This window comes from Microtus pennsylvanicus, chromosome 13, assembly GCF_037038515.1.
Source record: "Microtus pennsylvanicus isolate mMicPen1 chromosome 13, mMicPen1.hap1, whole genome shotgun sequence".
NCBI lineage: Eukaryota > Metazoa > Chordata > Mammalia > Rodentia > Cricetidae > Microtus > Microtus pennsylvanicus.
The window spans coordinates 39,279,490-39,304,153 of record NC_134591.1 but is presented as its reverse complement, the minus strand read 5'-3'; the positions used below and the strand labels follow the sequence as shown (position 1 = coordinate 39,304,153).

The 24,664-nt window shown below is 40.3% G+C and overlaps 1 protein-coding gene across 7 annotated transcripts; it reads left to right on the top strand.

Moving 5' to 3' along the window:
• Window positions 1-1,149: 1,149 nt before the first annotated feature.
• On the top strand, window positions 1,150-23,108 carry C13H1orf141 (chromosome 13 C1orf141 homolog). 7 transcript variants are annotated; one of them, XM_075946197.1, is made up of 7 exons: window positions 1,150-1,296; window positions 1,645-1,709; window positions 17,091-17,211; window positions 17,859-17,928; window positions 19,016-19,205; window positions 20,728-20,814; window positions 21,604-23,108. In XM_075946197.1, exons 3-7 carry the CDS (start codon window positions 17,115-17,117, stop codon window positions 22,171-22,173), a joined length of 1,014 nt encoding a protein of 337 aa, XP_075802312.1. In that variant the 5' UTR covers window positions 1,150-1,296; window positions 1,645-1,709; window positions 17,091-17,114; the 3' UTR covers window positions 22,174-23,108. The 7 variants fall into 7 exon arrangements, with proteins under 7 accessions (XP_075802312.1, XP_075802310.1, XP_075802311.1 ...); XM_075946195.1 differs by having other exon boundaries at window positions 1,150-1,330; XM_075946196.1 differs by lacking the exon at window positions 1,150-1,296 and adding an exon at window positions 1,335-1,396.
• The last annotated feature ends 1,556 nt before the right edge of the window (window positions 23,109-24,664 follow it).

Sequence of the window (24,664 nt, the reverse complement as noted above, 5' to 3'; positions counted from 1 at the left end):
TTGCTAATATTTGGAGCTAACAGATGAGACAGAAAGGTCAAAGAGGTTAACTTCTCAAGATAATATAACTTACATAAATGCATTTGGTTTGAGTTGCAGCATTATTTAAAACCAAAGCTCAGATATTTGTCCCATATACTATGCTTATATTAAGAAAATCTATTATGTAATAATATAAACAAATAGCATCCATAATTAGAAAAAAGGAAATATGGGTCGAAGAGAATACTTTTCTTTCCCAATGATTTATTAAAGATTATTTTACAACTTAAGTGTTATTTTGAATAATATGCATGCTTCTATTTTATTTAGAAAGTTCTTTTCCAAGAAAATAAAATAGTGTTGCATAACAAATAAATATTTGAAAATTATATTCTATCATTTAAAACCGTCACTTTTAAAGGAAATAATTTCAGAGGTTGGCAAAGGTGCTTGCTGTCAAGCCTGATGACCTGAGTTGAATCCCTGGGATCCACCTGGTGGAAAAGGACAACAGATTCCCACAGGTGGTCCTCTGATGTCCGCACATGCTCTGTCATGCATGCACCCGTGCACATACATATCTACAGAAATCAATAAATAAATGAGATGAAGAACTTGACTCATTTTGAAATGGATTTCTTTCTACAAATACAAAACTATTGCATATGTAAGCATATAAGATTATTAAAGTCTATGTCTAAAAAATGTACTAGCAGGACAGGCAGTGGAAGATGAGCGATGTGTGATGAGTGGTGGGTAAGATGGAAATGCAGAGGGGATGTGCTCTGTGGAGAGAGGCAGAACTAGAGACGCGACAACAATGAGGAAGGACCAGGCTGATGTGGGTGACCTGTGGTTACCACCTGAGACCATGCGGATGTCCAAGTCCGTGCTACTGCCCATGTCTGGGTCCAGGGTCTTACTGAAGCCAGGGTCTGTGTTGATGCCCATGGCCCATGTTGCCGCCGAAAGCCAACAGATGTTCCTGGTTTTTGCTGCTGTCTGAAGCCATGTAGATGTCCTTGGCTCAGGCTGCCTCCAAGGGCCTTGTTAGGGGCCAGGTTCATGGTCTGTGCTGTCACCAGAAGCCATGTGGAAGCTCATTATCCATGCTCCCCCTGTCTATAAATAGCAGGGAAGCCACTTTTGCAGTGATATCAATGACTGAAGACACACAGTTGAGAAAGAGGGACCTGGAAGGATTCTGTGACAACCCCTACCTCCCCAACTCTCCCACTGCCCCCACCACTGAAAGTAGCAGCCTAAACAGGAAGCCTTCAAAGAACTCTTAAAAAGTGTAATAAGGAAGCTGAGGTTAGCTCCCCACAACTGAAGGCTTCTGGTAGAGGTGCGGGAGAGTAATGAGTCAGTTCTATTTAAGGGACAGGCCACTTGAGACTTTGACCCTGCTCCAGTGAGTCCTTAGATAACACAAATAGGACTTGGATCTTTTCTCTATTTTTGTAATTTTTATTCTTTTTCATTTTGGGGGCGGGAGATCTCAGGGTGGGGGTGGGACTTGGAATGACTGGGAACTGAATGTTCCTAGTGCATGGTGAAATTCCCAAAGAATCAATAAAAATCTTATGTTAAAATGTTTACTAGTAGTGGAGAAATTAGAAGTGATTTTTAATCATTTTTTGTGTGTTTGGATTTCCTTAGGATCAAAAGAAGAAAATCTAAAGCTGAATCCCAGATTTCTTCATTTTCTTAAGGATAAAACAGAGGTGGGTGTGATTTGTGTGTTTGTGACTCTTTAGTAGCCATTTAAGCTAGTTCAAATAACCTTGTTTTTATGTGTCACAATCCAAGTGAAGGTTAGAATCCAAAGGTATGAGTGTAAAGCAGTTTCATCTGATATGATGTAGTCTTGTGTATGAAGACAACACAAAATTATGCATATGCTAACGCTATGCACATTTAATTTAAATATTTACTTAAAAGCATAAATACATAAACCTGTTGATTTTTTCATGTGTAGCTCAGGCAATTTTTGGAGCTATGGTTAGAGGATACAATTACAGTAACTGCCAAGAACTGGTTTCCAATCAACCAGTCATTGAGGGGGCTTCTCCTGCATTCTTCACGCTTGCCCTCTTCCGACACTGAGCATGCCCCTGGCCACTATCCGGCAGGTCACACCTAGGGAACTAGAGAGATGAGTTGCTCCAGAGAATCAGCGAAGGTAAACTAGAGTCTTTTAAGTCTGTATTGATTTGCTATTAGCTGACCTGGAGAAAGAAACATGAAGCTATGCATGCTTAGTCATGATCATTACGACGTATTATATTTTAGCCTTTGGGGGGCAGCACTGGGATTATGTTAAGCTTAGAGCTTCATGTGTTCTATGCAAATCTTCAACCACTGGGCTGTGCGTCCAGCCATCTACCTATTATTTTTGTTACACATTCCTAAATTTTAAAATTAAAAAAAGCATTAGTATCTATGCCCTAGGTTATAGGTTTATTCTTATGTATATGCTTAAATCCCCACTTAGTAAAAATCTCCCAGAAATTGTATACCATCACAATTTGCTCATCATCATAATTTACTAGCTATCTTAGTTAAAATATATAAAATTTTAAGTGAAAATTTGCCAGGACCTTCTCTTACCGGTGTTACTCTGCATCGACTTGAGGATGTACTTAGTGTTTCAGTTTCTTTGCCTGTTGCTATCATAAAACACCATGACTAAACCAACTTAAGGCAAAGGGGTTTACTCTGGCTTACGTTCCAGAGAAACTTGGTGTCTCCCAGTAAGAGACACAGGACAAGGAAGGCATGGCAGCAGTACAGGAGACTGACCGCTCTCGTTGAGTCTACTCTCAAGACATAGAGCATTACCATGAAGCCTCCACTTCCTCCAGTGAAGCTCAAACTCCTGAAGATTCCACAGACCCCCAAACAGCACCAGCAGCCAGGCTGAAGGCTGAGCCCCTAAGAGCACTTCCTATTCAAACCACAGCAGCTTGGTGTGGCAATTTTACTTCAAACAATTCTATTTTGGGCTCAGTGGACCATGACTTAACCTCAAACATATAAGTGTGGGTCCCAGTGGAGTCCAGAAGAGGCTGGGAGGCCCTCCAGAGGTGTGTGGATGGGCAGTTGTGACCCACCAAATCCAAGTGCTGGGAACTGAGGTCCCCTGCAAGAGCAGCAAGCACTCTTAACCACTAAGTCCTCTCTCCAGCCCTTGAGGTGCTTAAAAGTGACTCAGTGTGTGCTAAGATGATAATTCCTTGGGGTTTTTTGTTTAGATAAATAATTGCAATGTTGAGTAAAATTACATTAATTCTGATTACTATATTTTCACCGTTATTTACTTTGAAGAGAATGTTTTATTTTACCCTAGAATTTTTTTCATTGAGAGGTATTCTAGAATTTCCACATATCTAAATTTTTTACAGATACATAACATTTAATATGTAATTTAATACTATTTTTAATCAGAGAACATATTCCATGGCATTTTAAGCCTTGACTTCTATTAAAACTTGTTGAGGTTGTATATTTAAGAGTGCTTAAATGTTTATAAAATACAGCCTCTTATAAGTGCTAACTATCTGGAGCCTGTCATTTGAACATGGTACTTTCAATGTCAGACCATGTGTTAAGCCTATAAACATGCTCCTGCCTTGACTTCCCTCAGAGACAGACGCACCGCACCGTGCTGTGGAACTGCTGGGTGGAATAAACCCTTTCCTCCCCAGTATGCTTTTGGTCAGGATATTTCATCAGAGAAAAATAAAAACCCAACTGAGACAGCATTGCTTTAATTTGCCTAAGCGTTGCTTTTAATTAGAATGATTAGTTTACTAAAATTTAATGTAATTATTATAATGGGTAGTGGTTCAGTCTATTGTTTTATTTTTTTGTTGATCTCCTGGTTAGTTGTTCCATTTTTTTTGTGTGTGTCTGTTGAGGTTTATTTTGTTACCTAGTGTGTGGTCAATTTTTGAGAAGGTTCCCTGAGGTGCTGAGAAGAAGGTTTATTCTTTTATGTTCTATAGATGTCTGTTAAGTCCATTTGAGTCATAACATCTGTTAGTTTTCTTATTTCTCTGTTAAGTTTTTGCCTGACAGACCTGTCCAGTGGTGAAAGTGGAGTATTGAGGTCTCCCAGTATTAGTGTGTGGGGTTTAATGTGTGACTTAAACTTTAGATATGTTTCTTTTACATAGGTAAATACGTTGTATTTGGGGCATAGAAGTACAGTATTGAGATTTCCTCTTGATGGATTTTTCTTGTGACTAATATGAAATGTCCTTCTTTATCTCTTTTGATTGATTTTAGTTTGAAGTCTATTTTATTAGAGATATTAGGATAGCTACATCAGCTTGTTTCTTAGATCCATTTGATTAGAAAAATTTTTTCCCAACCCTTTACTCTGAGGAGATATCTGTCTTTGAGGTTGAGGTGTGTTTCTTGTATGCAACAGAAGGATAGATTCTGTTTTTGAATCTAATCTGTGGATCTTTATAGATGAGTTGACTCCTTTTATATTAAGGGATATTAATGATCAGTGATTGCTATTTTCTGGGGTTTAGGTTTGGTTTGGTTTTTCGAGACAGGGTTTTCTCTGTAGCTTTGGAGCCTGTCCTGGAACTAGCTCTTGTAGCCCAGGCTGGTCTCGAACTCACAGAGATCCCCATGCCTCTGCCTCTGCTTCTGCCTCTGCCTCCCGAGTGCTGGGATTAAAGGCGTGCACCACCACCGCCCAGCTATTTCCTGTTATTTTAGTTTTCATTGTTGGTGATGTTATTTTGTGTTTTTGTTCCTTCTTTGGGTTTTGCTGCTGTGAGATCATCAATTGTCTGTGTTTTTGTTTACTTGACAGAAAACTCTGACTTATATATGGATGATATTTTCCCTTTCCCCATGTTAATGTGCCAGAGTCCTTTGGCTCCCAGTTTCTGATTCCCTTATTCTCTCCTGACTGGTCGCAGAGTTTGAGTTGTTGGTCCCATATCTTATTTCTCGTGTTGCTTTCAAGATCTTCTCTTGCTGTCTGCATCTCAGCAGTTTGACTACCCATGGTTCTTTTCACTTTGACTCCTCATAGTATTGTCTAATGTTCTACAATTCCCTAATTATCTGTTTTATCAACGTAAAGTGTAAACAGAGACTGCTTATTCATTTCCTGACTGCTTAAACCCAAACAATCACAAAGAAACTATATTAATTACAACACTGTTCAGCCAAAGACTCGGGCTTATTTTTAGCTAGGTCTTACATCTTGAATTAAGCCATTTCTATTCACCTATGTATCTCCATGAGGTTGTGGTTTACGAGGTAAAGTTCTGTTCTGGTGTCGTTCTCTTTCTGCAGCTACATGGCGTCTGACTCTGCCTACTCCCTGGCTTTACTCTGCAAAGCCATTGGCCAAAACAGCTTCCTTATTAACCAATGGTAATAAAACATATTCACAGAACACAGAGAAGAATTTCACATCATCTCCAGTTTTCTGTCTAAAGAAAAGGGAAGGTTTTAACTTTAACATAATAAAATTACATATAAAAAAGAGTAATCAAATTAAGAATTACAGTTACAATATTTATATCTAATTTATAACTGTCTTCAATTCTTCAAAGGCCCCAGAAGAATATACTATTTCCTAAGTAAACAGGAAGTTCATTTTAAGCAAATTCCGAAGTTCTAGAATTGACAGAGACATCTTGTTGCTTGGACAGTCTCTCAAAGTCCTTCTGTAACACTGGGGCATCCACGTTCAGCCTACAGGCTCATGGTATCGGACTTTTCCATTAGACAGCAATTTGAAGATCCATTCTGCCTTATAATATCAGAGGTCATCAGTTGCTTTCTTCTGTGTCCTGCAGAATATCTGGCAGTTTTTTCTGTGAAGCAGGAACCCTGAAGGATTGTCTCACTTTCTTTAGACAAGTGCAGTAGTTATTTTTCTGTGGGTTCTACATGTCCAGTTAAAAACAACATTCCATCAAGCAGTCCAGGCAAGAGCAGTTTCTTGCTTAAATGGCTAACAAACTCCGTGAGGTGCCTTTTCAATGCCCATCTTCCTCTTGAAGTAAATTGCTGCTGCCAGGAGATGTGTCTCATTGTCATGAAAAGTCTAAGTTCTTAAAACATTTTAAATGCCATATTCTGCAAGTCTTTAAAGTATTCAAGATTATCTATCTAACTGAAATATATCTCCGTATATCTAGAAAACCTAACATGACCTCAATTTGACTATTATAGATGGCTATCTATTAATCTGTAGTGTTTAATTACACATTACATTTTTAAATGAGCTGCACAAGCATAATATCTTAAACAAGAGCAGAACTACATATACACAGTATAACAAAATCAACCTTAAATATGTATCAATAGATCAAGATCCATACCAATGCAAATTATTCATCTCAATATGATATCCCCCTTCCCTTTCTAGAAAGACATTGACTGTGACCATTTAACCATTTATGGTCAACCTCCTTTAAACGAAAACAAACATTTATAAACAGTCATTTTGGGAATTTGGTCATTGTTCTCTCTAAACTGCTTCCTGCTGTTTGTTGGGTGAAGTATTTTTAGGGTTCCTGGAGACCTTTCAGAGGGCCTTTTAAAACCACATTAGCCTGGAAGGAATCCACAGGTTCTTATCTTCTGTGGAAACAAAAACAGAACCTCTTTTTTAAAGTAACATACCCTTATATCCAAATTTTGAAGTCAGGATAAATTTATGTTGGTTTAGTTTAGCACACCCAGAATCAAATTTCTCTCTGCAGTCAAAATCTCAAAGAAAACACAATAATTGGAGCTGGAGAAATGGCTTAGTGGTTAAGAGCACTGGCTGCTCTTCTAGAAGATCAGGGTTCAATTCCCAGCACCCACATGGCAGTTCACAGCTGTCTGTAACTCCAGTTCCAGGTGATCTGACACCGTCACACCAATGCACATAAAATAAAGTTAAATAAATTATTTTAAAAACACAATAATATACATAATACAGACTCTCTATGTATATTCCATTTTTACATGGTTTATTTTTTTTACTCCATTAATCTGATTGTCTGTACTCTTTTATATTACTTTTACTGTCTCTTTAAAGACTTTGTTTTATTTTTTAAATCTATTTCTTTTATAACTGTCTATACTCTTTTTCTTGCTCCCCCAAGCCTATGTATATTTATCCAACACTGTGATTGTAGGTGGAGACTGCTTGTTTGTTTTCCAGCCACCCAGACCTGAAATAATCACACTGAAACTGAATTAGTACAATACTATTTGGTCAATAGCTTAAGAATACTTGTAGCGGCCGGGCGGTGGTGGCGCACGCCTTTAATCCCAGCACTAGGGAGGCAGAGGCAGGCGGATCTCTGTGAGTTCGAGACCAGCCTGGTCTACAAGAGCTAGTTCCAGGACAGGCTCCAAAAACCACAGAGAAACCCTGTCTCAAAAAACCAAAAAAAAAAAAAAAAAAAGAAGAATACTTGTAGCTAGCTCTTACATCTTAAATTAGCAATTTCTGTTAACCTGTGTATTGCCACATGTCTGTGGCCTGCCACTAAGGTTCTGCTGGCATCCAGTGTCTGTCTCTTGTGGTGGCTACATGGTGTCTCTTTGGCTCCGTCTACTTTCTATCTCCTTCTATGTCTCTGTTTAAGTTAGCCAGAGATGTCTTTGAATTCAAGTATTAGATTTTTTTCTTTAGCTCCATCATTTCCTTTTTTTTAAGATTTTGGCTAAGAGGGTCAATGAAAGGAGAGGAGAAGGGGCAAGACAGTGTAATGGATAAATTATCAGATCAAAATACAATGTTATATACATATGAGAGTGTTTAAATGAAACTCATTTTACACACAAAATTAATTTTAAATATCTAGTTGAACATCTGGATCACTTTAGGGCTGTGCTTACTTGGCTTTGTTTCTATTGAGACTTCATTTTCCTTGTCCTCTGTACATCAACTTTGGCTTACTTTGGATGTCATGACTGTTGTATTTATGACACTCAATTCTCATCCTTCAAAAAAAACATCCCAGTAGTCCACCTGATGCACAAAACACTTTTCTCTCAAGGAGCAGTCCATATTCTAGCTTAGTTGAGTCCATCTTAGCTGGTCACTCTGGTTTCCCTAAATTGCAGGGATCTGGGGTCAACCGGAGACGTGGCCAGAAAGCCTCCTGGTAGCACCCTTCTTTCTAGCCCTTCTCCCTTGGCTAACAGCAACTCTGGGTGGCCTGAACTTTGTCCTCTGTCTTGTTCTGGCCAGTGGCTTTGCTCTATGTCCCCGCAGTGCCAGTTGCAGCCTGCACTCAAGTTAAACCTCTTTAAATAGGTAGTTCACCCCTGCAAATCAGTTGTCCCAAGTTTCAGTGGTTTCTCTTTGTCACAACTTTCTTCCACTCTCCTGTGTGGTGTGTGCTCGCATTCGTGTGTGTGTGTGTGTGTGCCTGTGTGTGTGCATGCGTGTATTTTTATCTGAGACAAGGTAGTTCTGATAAGAGAATGCTTAATCATGGTGAGTCAGGATTGCCCAAAGGTAGTTTTGGTTTGTTTTCCTCTCTCTCTCTCTCTCTCTCTCTCTCTCTCTCTCTCTCTCTCTCTCTCTCTCTCTCTCTCGTGTGTGTACAGATTCCATCCTTATTCCTAGTTCATTACTCTGTGCTTCCTAAAAATTCATAAATAATAGTGATAGGTGTTGCTTTTTTCCTTTTTTTCTTTCTTTTGTTTCTTTTTTTTATTGGTATGTTTTTTCTTTCTTTTGTTTCTCCTTTTTTATTGGTATGAAGTTGGAGATGGAATTTATGGCCTTGCACATGCTAGACAGTACTCTAACACTGCTCTAGACAAACACACACACACACACGCACACACGCACACGCGCACATACACACACACGCACACCAGCCTCTTCTCACTTCTTGTTCTGAGGCAAACAAAATGAGTGAAATGGTGGCCCAGGGTAGCATCACACTTGTGATCCTCCAGCCTCGGTCTCGGAAGGAGCTAGGATCACAGGCCTGTGCCATCAGCCCCAGCAGAGTGTCAATCCCTCTTGCCATTTCATAGACTAGTGTATTGATTACCTCAGCTGTCATATGAGCTGTTGGTTTTACAGTCGTACACTTTAAAATTATGCTAAAATGACTCTTTTTGTGTGGATTTATTATGGTTTTATTCATGATAGCTGTTAGATTTATCAAAAGCTATTTATGGTTTTGTTGCTATGAAGGCAATATTGGACCTGACATGGTGGTACATGCCTGTCATCCCAGAAGAGGCAAGAGAATTGCAACATCAAAGGGCCACATAGGAAGACCCTTTCTCAAACATGTAAGCAAGCAAACCCTAAAACAGTTACAAAAAAATTTGACATTGTTTTCCATCCATTTTAGCTCACTGGGAAATGAATTATAATAACATATCTCTTAGAGATCTTGCATTCTAATACTTCATTTGAAGTACTGGTTTGTATAGTGTTAATTATCATTTTATTATAAAATTATATATATATATTTATTAAAAATCCTAACATCGTGAGATTAGCACATAGATTCTTTTCAGGCTTTGATGTTAAGACTATGCCAGATTATTTAAACAACTGAAAAAGTTGGTTTTTTAAGTTAATTGATTTGAGTTCTTTTTTAGTTTTGTTTTGTTTTTACTGCATGAAAGTTTGAAATAACTTATCCATCTATCTCTTTGGGCCTGGTTCTTTGAAAAAGTCTTAACTGGCACACAATAACTACATTTAGTTATGCATGTATATTTTTATGTGCACATGTAATATGCAATTATCAAATCAGGATAATTAGTATATCCATCACCTCACACATTTACTTCTCTGTGTTGAAAAACATCCCAAATGCTCTGGGCTAGCTATTGTGAAATGTATAACCATTTCATCTCCCTGTGCTGTAGAATAGAGCTTGAGCTTCCCTTTTGTGTGTGCTGGGGACCAGGTCCTGGCTCTTTGCTAAGTGGACCTTGGGTATGGAGCTGCACAGGAGCTCTTCGTGCAGCCCAGTCTAGGCTCAAGGTCCTCCTATGTTGACCTCCAAAGTTGCGGCAGTGCATGTATACCACTATGGCATGCTTGGTGATATGTTTTGGACTTGGGTGTTTTTCTTTTTCCAGTTTTTTCTCTTTCTTAAGGATTTCTTTGGCCATTTGGGGCTTTTGGTGATTCCATAAATTTTGGGGTTTTTCTATATACCTCTTGAGGATGTGACTGGAAGATAAATAAGGATGAATCTGTAGATTGTCCTAGACAGGATGTACAGTTTAACATTAGGAATTTTTCCAAACCATGTACATATGTTTTCCCTTTCTCTCACCTTCCTGATTAAATTGCTAGGAGATGATAGTTAGAAAGATATATAGAGAGAGATAGGTAGATATCATAAATACAGTTACTTTCTTGATTTCTCTGTCAGCTTTATTGGCTAATTTTTGGGGTTTTTTCCCTTTTATTTTTTTCCTTTTTTATTGCTTAAAAAATACCAATCCAAATTCCCACTCTCTCCCCTCCTCCCTATCCTCTCCCTCTCCCTTCACAGACCCTCCCCTCACCCCTCCAACCCTAAGGGAGTGCCATGCACCCCGCCCTGTGGAAAGTCCAAGACCCTCCCTACTATGTCTAGGTTGAGCAAGGTTTACATCCAAAGAGAATAGGATCCCATGAAGCCGGTATATGAAAGTAGAGACACATCCCAGTGTCACTATCAGTGGCCCCTCAGTCTGCCCAGCTGTCAACTCCCTTCAGGGGAGCTTCGTTGTTCCCATGCTCGTTCATTCCCAGTCCAGTTGGAGTTGGTGAGCTCCTGTTAGCTCAAGCAAACTGTCTGAGTGGATGACCCCTTCATGGTCTTGAATTCCTTGCTCATACTCTCACTCCCTCCACTCTTCAACTGGATCTTGGGAGTTCAGTCCAGTGCTCCAATGTGGGTCATTGCCTCTGTTCCCATCTGTTGTTGGACAAAGGTTCTATGGTGATATTTAAGATAATCATCAGTCTGACTACAGGGTAAGGTCAGTTCAGACACCCTCTCCTCTATTGCTTAGAGTCTCAGCTGGGTTTATCCCTGTGGGTTCTTGGGCATTTTTCTAGAGCCAGGTTTCTTGCTAACTCCATAATGGCTCCCTCAATCTCTTTCCTTGCTCTCGTATCTGTCCTTCCTCCATCTCGACCATCCCATTCCCTCAAGTTGTCCTCCACCCCCCTTCTCCTCCCCTACCCCCTGCTCCCAAATTTTTTTCTGATTCCAATTTCCAGGTGGGTCTATATATGTTTTTCTTTGGGTTCACCTTATTACTTAGTTTCTCTAGAATCCTGAGCTCGTTGCCCTTTGTTTATGACTAGTATCCACTTACGAGTGAGTACACACCATATTCGTTTTTTTGGGGTCTGGGTTACCTCACTCAGGATGATGTTTTCTAATTCTGTTCATTTGCATGCAAAATTCAAGATGTCATTATATTTTTACTGCTGAGTAGTACTCTAATGTGTAGATGTGCCACACTTTATTCATTCTTCAGTTGAGGGGCATCTGGGTTGTTTCCAGGTCCTGGCTATTACAAATAATGCTGTTATGAACATAGTTGAACAAATGCTCTTGTAATGTGATTGAGCATCTTTTGGATATGTTCCCAAGAGTGGAATTGCTGGATCCTGAGGTAGGTAGATTCCCAGTTTTCTGAGGAACTGCCACACTGATTTCCAAAGTGGTTGCACAAGTTTGCATTCCCACCAACAACGGATGAGTGTTCCCCTTGCTCCACAATCTCTCCAGCATAAGTTATCATTAGTGTTTTTGATCTTAGCCATTCTGACAGGTGTAAGATGGTATCTCAAGGTTGTTTGGATTTGCATTTCCCTGATAGCTAAGGACAAAGAACATTTCCTTAAGTATCTTTTGGCCATTTGAAATTCTTCTGTTGAGAATTCTCTGTTTAGTTCAGTACATCACTTTTTAATTGGGTTATTTAGAATTTTAATTTCTATTTTCTTGAGTTCTTTATATATTTTAGAGATCAATCCTTTGTCTGATGTGGAGTTGGTGAAGATTTTTTCCCATTCAGTAGGCTGCTTTTTTGTCTTATTGACTGTGTCCTTTGCTTTACAGAAGCTTCTCAGTTTCAGGAGGTCCCATTTATTTATTGATGCTCTTATTGTCTGTGCTACTGGGGTTATATTTAGGAAGTGGTCTCCTGTACCTATGCATTGAAGGCTACTTCCCACTTTCTCCTCTATTAGGTTCAGTGTGGTCGGATTTATATTGAGGTCTTTAATCCATCTGGACTTGAGTTTTGTGCATGGTGACAGATATTGATCTATTTTCATTCTTCCACAGGTTGACATCCAGTTATGCCAGCACCATTTGTTGAAGATGCTTTCTTTCTTCCATTGTATCTTTTTTTGCTTCTTTGTCAAAAATCAGGTGTTCATAGGTGTGTGGGTTAATATCCAGGTCTTCAATTTGATTCCATTGGTCAACATCTCTGTTTTTATGCCAATACCAAGCTGTTTTCATTACTGTAGCTCTGTAATAGAGCTTGGTGTTTACTCTGGTCATTTATGAATTTTGTACATCAGATCCCTGTCTGATGTATAGTTAGGAAATATTTCTTTCCATTCTGAAGATCACCTTTTCACTCTGAACAGTTTGCTGTGCAGAAACATTTTAAGTAAGCTCATACATCGATCATTGAGAGTACCTTCTGTGTGCTCGATTTCTTTCCAGAAAATCCTTCTCTGTGCCTTTAACTCGAAGTATGTTTTGTTCTTGTCTCATGATGGTCACACATGTGGTGTTCATGTGTGTGATATATGCACATGTTTGGAGGGTTCTAAGCATCTGTGTCCAAATGGGCAGAGGCCAGAGAAGGATGTACAATGCTCTGCGCTCTCCCTCCACCTTCTTGTCCTCTTCTCTGTTGGTCCCACTCTGGATTTTTCTGTTAAAACAGAGCTGGCTGCTTTCCTGGGTTTGAACTTCACTTACATTTAGAAAAACGTTTATTATGAATTTAAAATCCAAGTTTCATTGGAAGGGAATATAGTCATTTGTAAACAAGGGAAATAGTCATTAAAAACAAACCTCAGCAAATCTTTTCAGTTCCCTGAAGTTTTTTCCCCCTTATTCATAAAATGTGATGAAAAAAAAAAAACATTCACGTTAGGGGATTGCATAAAATACCATATTTGAAAGGACTCAGCTCTGAAGTGTAAGCTCAATGGTGAAACACCTGCCTAGCATCCATGAAGCCCTAGTTTAATGGCCAGCATTGAAAAACAGCTAGTATTTTAAGAACAAAATAGTTGGTAGTTATCCTAGCTTGATATTCCAAATGTAAAGAATTGAGGATGGGAGCTGTAACTGGCACGCACAGTTCCCTAGTTTTGATTCTCACCATACTATAAACCAGCTGTGCTAGCCCATACCTGTAATCTGAGTACTCGAGAGCTGGAGTTGGGAGAATCAAAATAGCTCAAAGTCAGCCTGGAGTTCATAAGACTCTGGTTCCAAAAATAAGACAAACAAATAACCTGAATGATAAAGCACCATGCATAAAGAAAATTTCTAAGAGGTTTTCTTTTTTTTTTCCTGATCTTTAGGCAGAATATGCAATGCCCTTTCATGTCCTATTGTCTGAGCCGAGGAACCAGTGTAAAAGATCATCAGAGTCTTCAATCCTGTGTCCTACACGTGCCAACCAATCCAATGCTAGTAAGAAGGAGAAAGTCTGTACTTGATTTACAAGTACACAAATTACATGTTTATATCAAAAGAGAGAAAAAGTAACAGCAGATAATGTACATTATTAACATTAAGAATATATATGACCAAGGAATAGCACCGTTTAGTAGTACAGACATAATATGCCCTTATTTTGTAACATCTATTACTACTAGAAAAACAGGCAAAGTCTGAATTCCTTAGTCCATAGTCTGCTTATTTCAAGTCCATTTACAAATTATCAGCTCCAGTCTGGCACTACTGGCATCCAACCAGGACAGAACCAAAGACGTCTGCTTCTGGCCATGGACAAGAATTAAAACTGCTTGCTTTTAGGGTCCTTGCTCCCAAGATGCCTAACCTGCTTCCATCTCCTGTCTTCATCACTGCTTAGAAATCCAAGTTTATAAAAGACTGGTCAGGTAAAATTCTCCCTAGGGAGCACAAAGATAGTCAAAACTTAAACATTTGAAACACACTCATATTTAATGTTGTGTGTACACATATATATGCATGTCCATGCAACCTACTTCGCATGTGTAAAATCAGAGGACAACACGAGGGACTTGATTCTCTCCTTTTATCATGTGGGTTCTGGGTATCAAACTCAGGTCATGGGACTTGGCAGCCAGTGCCTTTCCCTTTGGAGCCATCTCACATACCCCAAACGTATTATTTGTCATTACACAAACCACAATAGAGGCCTTGTCTCTCGGTCTTTCATGACTCAGCAGAACCAATGGCACCGCACAGCCTCACAACCGTTTCAAGCTGACAGAGCCTGGCATACAGAGAGCCCAACAAAATCAAAACAGATCAGAAAAACCAAGCCAGTCACCAAAGTGGCTCAGACAGACTTAGCTTAATGGAGCCACAAAACTAAGGTGAAGGCAAAGTCCAGGGTACAAAGATCGGGGAAAACGCATTAAAAGTCAAACTTTCTCAAGTCTAAAACAAAATCCAGTTGTTCGTTTCTCTACTTTGTCAAAGAGAAGCCAAAAGAAAAAGAGAAATCTGCTGCTGGTTGCAGTGGGAATATAAGGAAGACTCCCCAGGAGAAAGTCATGCCAGCAGCTACGTGGAATCTTTCCTTTTGATCTCTCCTTTCCATCTGTGATTAACTTGTCACTAAACATGAAGAAAGAGAAGATATACCCAGTGTGGCCAGATGGGGAAGAAGAGCAAATAAAGAGGTCTGGTGACTCCGCCCCCACCTGCCAAAAGGCCATCTTTGGAGTCTTGATATAAGCTTTAGTTTTAAATGAATATGTTGTCACTAAAATGAAATTACTTAACGACAAGAAAAAGTAGGGTGTCTCACTAACATTAAGTGTGGTGGTTTGGATGAGAAAGGCCCCCACAGGCTCATATATTTGCCCGCTTAGTCCCGTTGATGAACTATTTGGGAAGCATTAGGAAGTGTGGCCTTGGTGAAGGAGGTCTATCACTGGGGTGGACTTTGAGGTTTCAAAAGCCCATGCTAGGCATGCCCGCCTCTGTGTGGGTGGGTCCCTGTCTCTCTGCTTTTCTGTCTGTCTCTGTCTCTCTCTGCTTGTTGCTTCTGGATTAGGATGTAGGACTCTCAGCTACTGGCTACTGTTCCAGAGCCATGCCTGTATGCTTCCTGCTTTGGTCATGAACTAGCCCTCTGGAACTGTAAACAAGCCCCAATTATAGGCTTTCTTTTGTAAGAGCTGCCTTGGTCATGGTGTCTTCACAGCAGTAGAATAGTTGGTACCAAGGATATTGCTGTGACAACCTGAACACACAATTGTTTGTAGGAATATGGAAGACTTTGGGACTTTAGGCTAGAAAAGTAGTTGAATTCTTTAAGCAGGGCTTAATGGGCCATCCTAGTAGGAGCAAGGGAGAAAGTATTACTGAGAGATATATGGATTATGGTAGTCCAGCTCAAGAGGTTTCTAAGGTGAATAATGACATTTTGGCAAAGACTGTGATTACTTTTTGCCTTTGTCTAAAATATCTTCTGGAAGCTAAATTGAAGAGTTTTGGACTGATGGCACCAGCAGAGGAGATTTTAAGAGAGCAAATATATTGGCTGTGTTGTGTGATTATTAGTGATCACTCTTACGTAGATCTACAATGAAAACGTGCAAGCTGGGCAAAAAGAAATACAAAATATATGGTTTGAGTAGAAAAAGAACAGCAGGAAATGTAATATTGGAGCCAGGTCCTATGCTCAAGGAGATGAAAAGTTCAAAGAAAGACCTGATTCAAAAGAGAATAAAGAGAGACGTAACCCTTACAGCAAACACCACCCAGCTAATCCTGCTCTGTAAAAAGAATCAGCCTGAAGATTTCCCTTGGTCTAGAAACCATCAACAGGTCCAAGTTTATGCAAATGTAAATCCTGGGGGCTGAGTGAGGTGTCCCAGGTTCCAGCCCCAGCAAGCAAAAGAAGTTGGCAGCTTCAGTCAAATGGTTCTGGCTTAAAAATCAAGGGTATAGGGGTGACACAATCTTCCGCCACTGTTAAAGAAAGCCACTGAGGCAAGGAGTCTGGCAGGGCAGCCCCTGCATGCATGGAGGCCCGGAACAGCCATTGCATGGTGCTGTGTGGGTGAAACCTGGATTGCACTGGAGACCCCACGATATTGGAGATGCCAGAGCTGTGAGATACTTGCTGAGGAAAGCTGCAGACTGGCTGTGGAACCAGCCGAAATGAAGGAAGTGTGTCGCAGTCAGCAAAGCTGAAAGGGGTTGGAGATCTGAAGGGCGCTTTGACGTCAGATATGGAGATGCAGAATTTGCAGTTTGCCCTGTTGCTTTCAGTCTTTCTTTGGCCCAGTATTTTCTCATTATGCCCCTTTCCCTCCTTTTTGGAATGGTAATGCCTATTTTATGCCATTGCATCTTGGAAGTATGTGAGCTGCTTTTCAATTTTAATTTTACAGAGGGCTACAGTTAAGAGATTGCTTTGAGTTGCAGAAGAGACTTTGGACTTTTAAGCAGTCTTGAGACTGAAAGATTAAGGGGACTTTTAAGGTTGGACTCTATGCATTTTACATTATGATATGGCTACCAGTCTATGGGGGCCAGGGAGTGGAATGTGGTGGTTTGATTGAGAATGACTACAATAGGCTAACATATTTGCATACTAAGTCCCCAGCTGATGAATTGTCTGGACAGATTAGGAGGTATGGGTTTGTTGGAGTTGGTGTGTCACTGGGGGTAGGGTTTGAGGTTTCAAAACCCTACACCAGTACCAGTGTCTCTGCCTGCTGTCTGCAGATCAGGGTGTAAAGCTCTCGGCTTCAGCTCCAACACTATGCCTGTCTGCTCCTGCCGTCATTACGGACTAGCCCCCTGAAACTGTAACAAGACCCCCCCAACTACATGCTCTCTTTTATGAGTTGTCTTGGTCATGGTGTCTCTTTACAGCAATAGAACAGTGACTAAGACAGTATGTACCTGGGATCATTTAAAGAGGCAATAAAATTTTGGAGTGGCCACGAGCTATATCTGGAAGAACTTGGCCTTGAAGACTTCCTCGTGTCAGGTGGTAAGACCGATTTGCTATCTGCTCAAGTGACTTCTCTCCATACTAACATGTTTGAGCTTGGAGATACAGCTCACTTAGGAAAGCATTTGCCTAGCCTGTGTGAAGCCCTGGGTTCCCCTGTGCTGCATAAAATCGAATATGCTAGTGCATATCTGTGATTCTAACACTTGGGGAGTAGAGTTCAATGCTATCCTCGGCCACATAGGGAATTTACGACCAGCATTGGCCACATGAGGCCCTGTATCCAAAACATAAAAACAAAACAACAACAACAAAACCTTTTTCTCCACAGAAACTCTCTAGGGTTACTTTTCCGTTTGCAACTGTCTTAGCGGAACACTGAAGCCTTTTCATCTATGGCTCAGTGGTAAGAACACTTCCTGATTTGATTTTGATTGCCAGCACCCACATCAGACAACTCACAATTATCTGTGACTCCAGTTCCAAGGGGATCTGGTATCTCTGGCCTCCACGGTCACTCATATAACACACACACAAACTCACAAAAAAAGAAGCATGAGCAAGCTACTACAGATTTTCCATTCCATCAGACGTCCTCTGTTATTTTAAACTACAAGATGCTTCATACAGACATTTTCTAGGTAGCATAATGCTTACATAACTTTTATGAAAATCTGTGATTTCAGATAAAAATGGAAACAGAGCTATGAAGTCCATGTATTCTACAGACCACTCAGCAGATTCTATTAAAGAAGGGTAATTTATCTTTAAAATGTTAATATTTTACACTGTTCAGTGATGACCCTAGTAAAACAAGTTCTGCCTTGTGTAATACAGGATGATTTTTTTTTCCTGGCTTATTACTAACATTTGCTCTCATAGCACCATCAAAGTAGGAGTCCCAGGCTGGTCAGCTAACGGGCACCCCACCTGGACCTGAGCAGTCAAGTCAAGCACAGAGAATATAACTTTGTTTCTGCAGTAGGCACAAATTTAGTCATACTTCCACACGGAGGTGAAAAAGTGGCTTGTTTTTTGTATAACATCTAGATTCTTCTCATCAACATCTCTGCACAATGGAGCAAAAGTCCCACTTGCAACTTTGGAGCAATGACAGACAGGCTCTTTGGCCTTAGTTCACCCTTACGTTTCTTGCCAAGACTGTATCTGCAGAGTAGACAGGAGTGAGGGCCTTGATGGATTTGGGGAAAGGGAAAAGAAGGTACTGGAGCAGGGGCAGAGCCAGACCCCTCATGCTGCTGACCATCTATCTGTGGGGCATGAGCTCATGGTCGGCTCTCCAGGAAGTTGATGGGGTGCAGTCTGAGGACCCACAGGCAGGACAGGCTTGCTCTGTCACCTCCTCCATCCTTGCCCTCTGGGAATAAGGCTATCTACTTCCTGTTTGCCAAATGTGTCTTATGGGTCGCCTCAAAAGCCTATAATGGCAAGGCTATTTCCCATGTAAATCAAAGGAGACCAGAGATGCAAACTCTCTTACTCTTTTTGTGCCTGTTCACACTGTTGCATCCTCCTAACTAAACTGCTAAAAAAAAAAAAAAAACAGCAAAGGCTGTGTCCGCCACCTCTTTCTATAGAGCTCTATTCAGTCTCCCCAGCATGCTCCCCGCTCAAAATCAACAGGTACTTAGGACTTCATCCACTCCTGCTGCTTCTCCCACAAACCAGGCGGGTCTGGGGGAGGGCTTATCAGGTTGATTAATATCAACTGGATCAGGGAGCTGTTGACAGTAACTTCTATAGAGAGTGAGAACTGATTAGTTGAAATTAACACTCCACAAACTGCTTCCTAAACTATGTTTGTTTGTTTGGTTTTTTTCAGGAGAACCGATCATCCACTGGTAAATGATTTTACTGCAAAAGAAAACGAGTCAGTCAGAGATAACCAAGCAAGATCACCTCGTCCAGTAAAGCAGAACATCTTACTCCCCTTGCACTTTGAGGATGTACTGAAAAATCCCACCATCAAGACAATTGACCTTGGTCCAACAGAGACCGTGCTTTATTCCACGGTAACATCTACTACTATTCAGTAAAAATCAATACCCCAAGCCTCAGGGAAGGCTAGAAAGACAATGTGACTTGAAAACCATCTTGATAGGGTCATCCAAATATAGCCCACTTGGTTTTGTTGAGTCTGTGGTACAGCCACACAGGTCATACACATAGTTAACAACTTGGATGATGGAGGGGGGATGCTTTCTAAGAGCTCTATAGTGTCTGCAATCCTAAGTAGACTAGTTTTTCACCCCCACAAACCCTAGCTTTTCAAAGCAACTCCTTCTAAACTGAAGACTCTTAAGGTGATCTGATTGGCAGAGCCTAAGTCCCATACTCTAATTCCAGGGAGGCTGGTGAAAATAGTTTCTATCTGACCACCCATGGGCTTCCAGCAGCAATTCTCAACCTGTGGGCTGTGACTCTTTTGGGGTCGTATATCAAATAGCCTGCATATCAAATGTTGACATGATGATTCATAACAAGAGCAAAATTACAGTTATGAAGTAGCAACGACATAATGTTATGGCTGGGGGGTGGGGGAGTCACCACAACATGAGGAACTGCATTAAAGAGTTGCAGCATTGGGAAAGTTGAGAACTGAATACTAATGTAATAAATCAGTATGGTAATAAATTAGTATATAATAAATGTATTGTATGGTGGGAATTCCCTACAGTGCCAGATAAACTAAAACTAACACAAAGGGCACAATTGTGGCTAGTTGGTAAGATTTTTATCACCAAAGGACAGTAAACTGGTTCTCTGGTTATCTTTTGGGGAATTACAGTCATTGCGGTCCATTTCATGCTAAGGAGACTTGGACAGCATCCCTCTAATTTCTGCTTTCGTCCTGGGAAGACCCCCTCCTGGCTTGCTGTCCAGGGCTCATTCTGCTTCCCTGCCCCTGGTTCCTGCCCTGTTTCTGTTTTAGTTTATTCTACCTAGAGAGCTCCCAGCTGTAACCAGCATGAGACACTGACCTACTCAATGGCTAGGGGACCTCAGCTGAGGAATCAGCGGTGACTCCACTCCTTCTGCATAGTGTAACTCTGGGCTCAAAACAGAGCCAATGTCCAAGTGTAATATGGAAGAGAAAAGCTCTGCCTCCGTTGACAGTCCCCTTCCAATCCATCTCCCAGTCCGCATATCCTGTAATGGTACCTAATCAATCCTTTGTGCCAGCATTGCCCACCACCATCCGCTCTCTCTGCCTATCTCTGCACCCCCCCCTTGCCCCGTGACTTCTTCTCATCCTAAGTCTTTCTCACCTAAGAAATCAGTAAGCACAGTTGCCTTTCCCTGCGACCAGGTAAAGAGGCAGAGTGCCCCATCCCTAGGATGGCTGCTGATGTGATCTGAATGTCTCTGTTGCCCAAATCTATAAGTTGAGTCATAAGACCTAGTGTAATAGTCACAAGAAGAAAGGTTTTTATGAAGTGATCACACGGCTCTCAGGAATGGGTCAGTATGCTAGCAAAGGACTCCAGGGAACTGACCGGGCTGTTTCTACCTTTGTATCTTCTCCCGGGCAAGGACACTGAGACAGTGCCAACTATAAAGGACAGACCAGGCACCAAACCCATTCCATCTTCGAGTCTGGACTTTGTGCCCTTCAAAGCTGTGAGAATTAAATCTCTATTATTTATTTTTTAATGTAGAAATTATTGACTTAAGATTTGCAAAGCAAATATTAGTAATACGCATATTTTACTAGTTTCCATGGAATTGATTTTTATCTACAGAAAGAATTAAGAACTGTGAAAATTATTTATGCCAATGTGGGGGTAGTAATTTAAAGAATACTTTTTATAGATTTTGCTATTACTATAGTAAAGCATGTTCTACTTTTCTATCTAGCTATTATTTTGGCTACTTTATTCAAATATATATTAAACACTTTTACCAAATACTGTAGTAAGTTCTAAGGTACAATTGTAAATATCCCAATAATAGACAAAATTCAAATTTTTAAAATTAGAATAGCCCATACATGGTCATTTGGGCTTATATTCACTTAAATCTCTTCTCTTTGACTCAACCCATTTTCGGTGGTATTTTCCTTTTATTTCTAGAGCATGGACATTTAAGAAATGCCCACAGTGCTCCTTCTTACTAACTTTCTTCTCTCAATTCACAATGCCCCAAGAATTAAGAACTTACTTCTACAAACTCATCTTATTTCAGAAAGAACTTAAGAAGGCCAAGGCTTCAGATTTTGAGAAGGAAGTGTGTCAAAGAAAAGCACCTTTTTAAATGTATTTGAATGATATTCTTGTTGATGTCATGTACCTCAATAGAGTTATTTAAAATATTTTACAAATTTATTTTCATGTTTAAAATACATATATAGCCTTGCCTCAATAGGCTCATGACTCAGTGTTTTGATTTTGTTTTTGTTTTTCTATACAGAAAGAAAGTCACACAAATCCGATAATTTTCCATGACAAAGCGTATATAATGAAGCTGTTCCTGACGAAAAGGTTCATTCCCTATCTTATGACACATACAACAAATAATGTTGTTCTAGAAAAAAACTGTGAAATGTTTAAAGCTATGTTTTATGAGAAACCCAGTGCTGTTTCTAAGCCTCAAAGAACTAAAGCTGTAGCACATCACAAAGATCTGCACGTCTTCTCCACGGAACGGGTGCACAAGAGTATAAAGGAGAAACGAAAGAAGCATGACAGTCTGGCTTCCAAAAAGAGACCTCCGGACACACTTTATAATTTATCCCGAACCTTTTCTCTCTTAGCCAAAAAAATTGTGGGTTCCTTTGATAAAGTTGCTCTTGAAGAAAAGAGCGCTAAGACAGGTGGATTTCAAAGACAGTTTTCCAAAGTAAGACCACCATGCACACGCAAATTTACTACCTTACCTATTAAGTATGACTCGAAGCCTCTGGAGAATATACTTGAAATACGTAAACTAAACAACATAAGCCCACTAGACTACCTACTAAGCTGGAAAGTCAATGGCTAATGAAGAATCGTTTATGCTGCAATATTTAAAAACAAGAACCAAGTTCCAAGATCACAGAAATTCTTAACTGATTATTAGTGTTCTGATGGATGAAGTACACAAATCGGCAGTGGTCTGTTTAGGGTCAGTCAACATCGTTAGCTAACATAGGATGGAATTAGAGAATTAGCAAAAGAGAGATTCATTTATGACTTAGTTTTTGTTGTCAGCCTAGCTTTTAATGGTTGAGCCATTTCTCGCTCATGGATTATTTCAATTAGACTTATCAGACATCCCTGTTGGCTATAAGACATTCTCATTCGGTACCAGCTACGGCATGGATTGATGAAACAGTTGCTGTAGGAAGTCAAAAAACATCAACAAACAAGTGATTGATTGTCAAGACAGATGTAACATTAATTTGCAGAATATGAAGTCAATTGTAGGTCAGCATCTTTGAGACTCATGGGGAAACAGTGCCACATAAGGAGTGTATGTGATTAAAAAATTTCATAAAACCCGCTAGCGCTGTTTGGAACACCATTACTGCATCGTGTTTTCCAAGCATTACAGGGGCTTCCTTTTGGAGTTGTGGAATAACTTAAACGAGAAAGGTCCATCCGTGAGGTAATTGTGGCAGCAGATTCTGTCACCTGTTGCGTCATCTAAAACACATTGTTTCATGGGACTTTTGCTCTTCCTTGTTGACTCAAACAGCATAAAGACAGAACTTGTCTTGAACTAAGTTACTCCCAAGTTCATTTGGAGTACATTTCCTTGGGGGCCCCAAGTACGTCTCACTCAGAAACAGTCTTCAAAGGCAAATGGCTAGGCTTTAGACTACAACACATTTCTAGAATGCAGAAAATCCTTTGTTCAAGTCTCAGCATGCAAAAAAAAAAAAAAAAAGCTGGTAGTGATAAATTCTAAGGTCAACCCACAAAAGACTGTTTAACTTATAACTGTATCACATAGAATTGGAAGTGAAAATAAGTAATAATTTATATTTCCAATAACTAAAAGGAAACACTAGGTAAGAGAAGAATCTGCCAATGTTGATTAGAACTGGAGGACAAGCAGGTCAGATCGGAAGCATCCCATTAACATGTTGGAGGGCAGTGGCTCAGCTGCAGACCAGGCAGAGCAGGAACCTGGGTACCAAGGCCCTCAAGTCATCTTTCTCACACCCACCCCTCCCCAACTCTTTCTCACTGTCTCCATTACACCAGTTTTCTTGGCTTTCCAGTTTGCTATAAAGCAGAATACTCTCCCCCCCACACACACACACACCCACCAACCCCCATGCTGGGTCAGAAGAGAAAACAAACTCTTTGGAAGCACCAACGAGAAAATCAATAAGCAGAACATATACCTAGTAAGGGCACAATGTGCATACTCAGCATGAGAAAACGGCATGTAGGACTTAGAGCAGATAGGAATGACCGTGTGAAAGTACCTAAGTCTCAATTTACTGTGTTCTCACTCAAAGTGGGGTTTAAGACAAGATTGTCTCCAGATCAACTAAAGCAATGCCTAGTATCTTGAGCATTGTAGGATTTGATAACATTCTTTCTATCTCACTTTCCCTTAAGCTAGTTCATAATATTTTTTTCTAAGTTAAATGCTAAACCTAACTATAGTATTCAGACTTTAGGCTAAAGAACTGAGTGGGGATGGGGAGCGAGTAGCTAGTCTTTTTGGTAGTTCCTATGGGTGTATGTGGGCTGTATCCTTTAGAAAGACACTAAACACTGACCATGTAACTCATTCTAGATCTCTGACCTAGCATGAAGAAGGCCTAGGTTCAATATCAGTACTGAGGGAGAAAAAGCCTGGCATAAGTTCAAAACCATATTTGTTTTCTGTTGCTGTGAGAAAACACCATGCTCACCCTACTTAAATTTCTAGTGCTGATAAAGACACACGTCCAAAAGCAACTAAGGAAACAATGGGTTTATTTCAGCTTATTGTGGTAGTCTACCATGAAGGGATGTCAAGGCAGGAATTCAAGCAGGCACCTGGAGATGGGAACTGAAGCAGAAACCATGGAGGGACATGACTTGTTCCTAATGGCCTGTTCAGCTTTCTTTCTTACCCAACCCAGGACCACCTGCCCAGGGATGTCACCATTCACCATGGGCTGGGCCCTCCCACATCACTCATTAATCAAGAAAACTGGCCCCATAGACTTGCCAAGAGGGCAACTTAAGGGAGGCATTTTCTCAATAGAAGTTCCTCTTTCCCAGTGACCCTGGCTTATGTATGGTTGGTAAACATATCTAATAAGGACAATAACTAAGAACAAGTTATGGAAAAGTTAAATTGGGTTTATGGCTCCAGAGGAATAAGAGTCCATCATGGCAAGAAGCCATGACAGCAAGTGGCAGGCATGGAGGTAGGAACAGGAAGCTAAGAACTCAGACTTTTAACCACTACAAACATTAAGCTGAGAGAGCAAACTAGAAACAGGCAAGGCTTTTTACTTAAAGCCTATCCCCAGTGACATATTTGC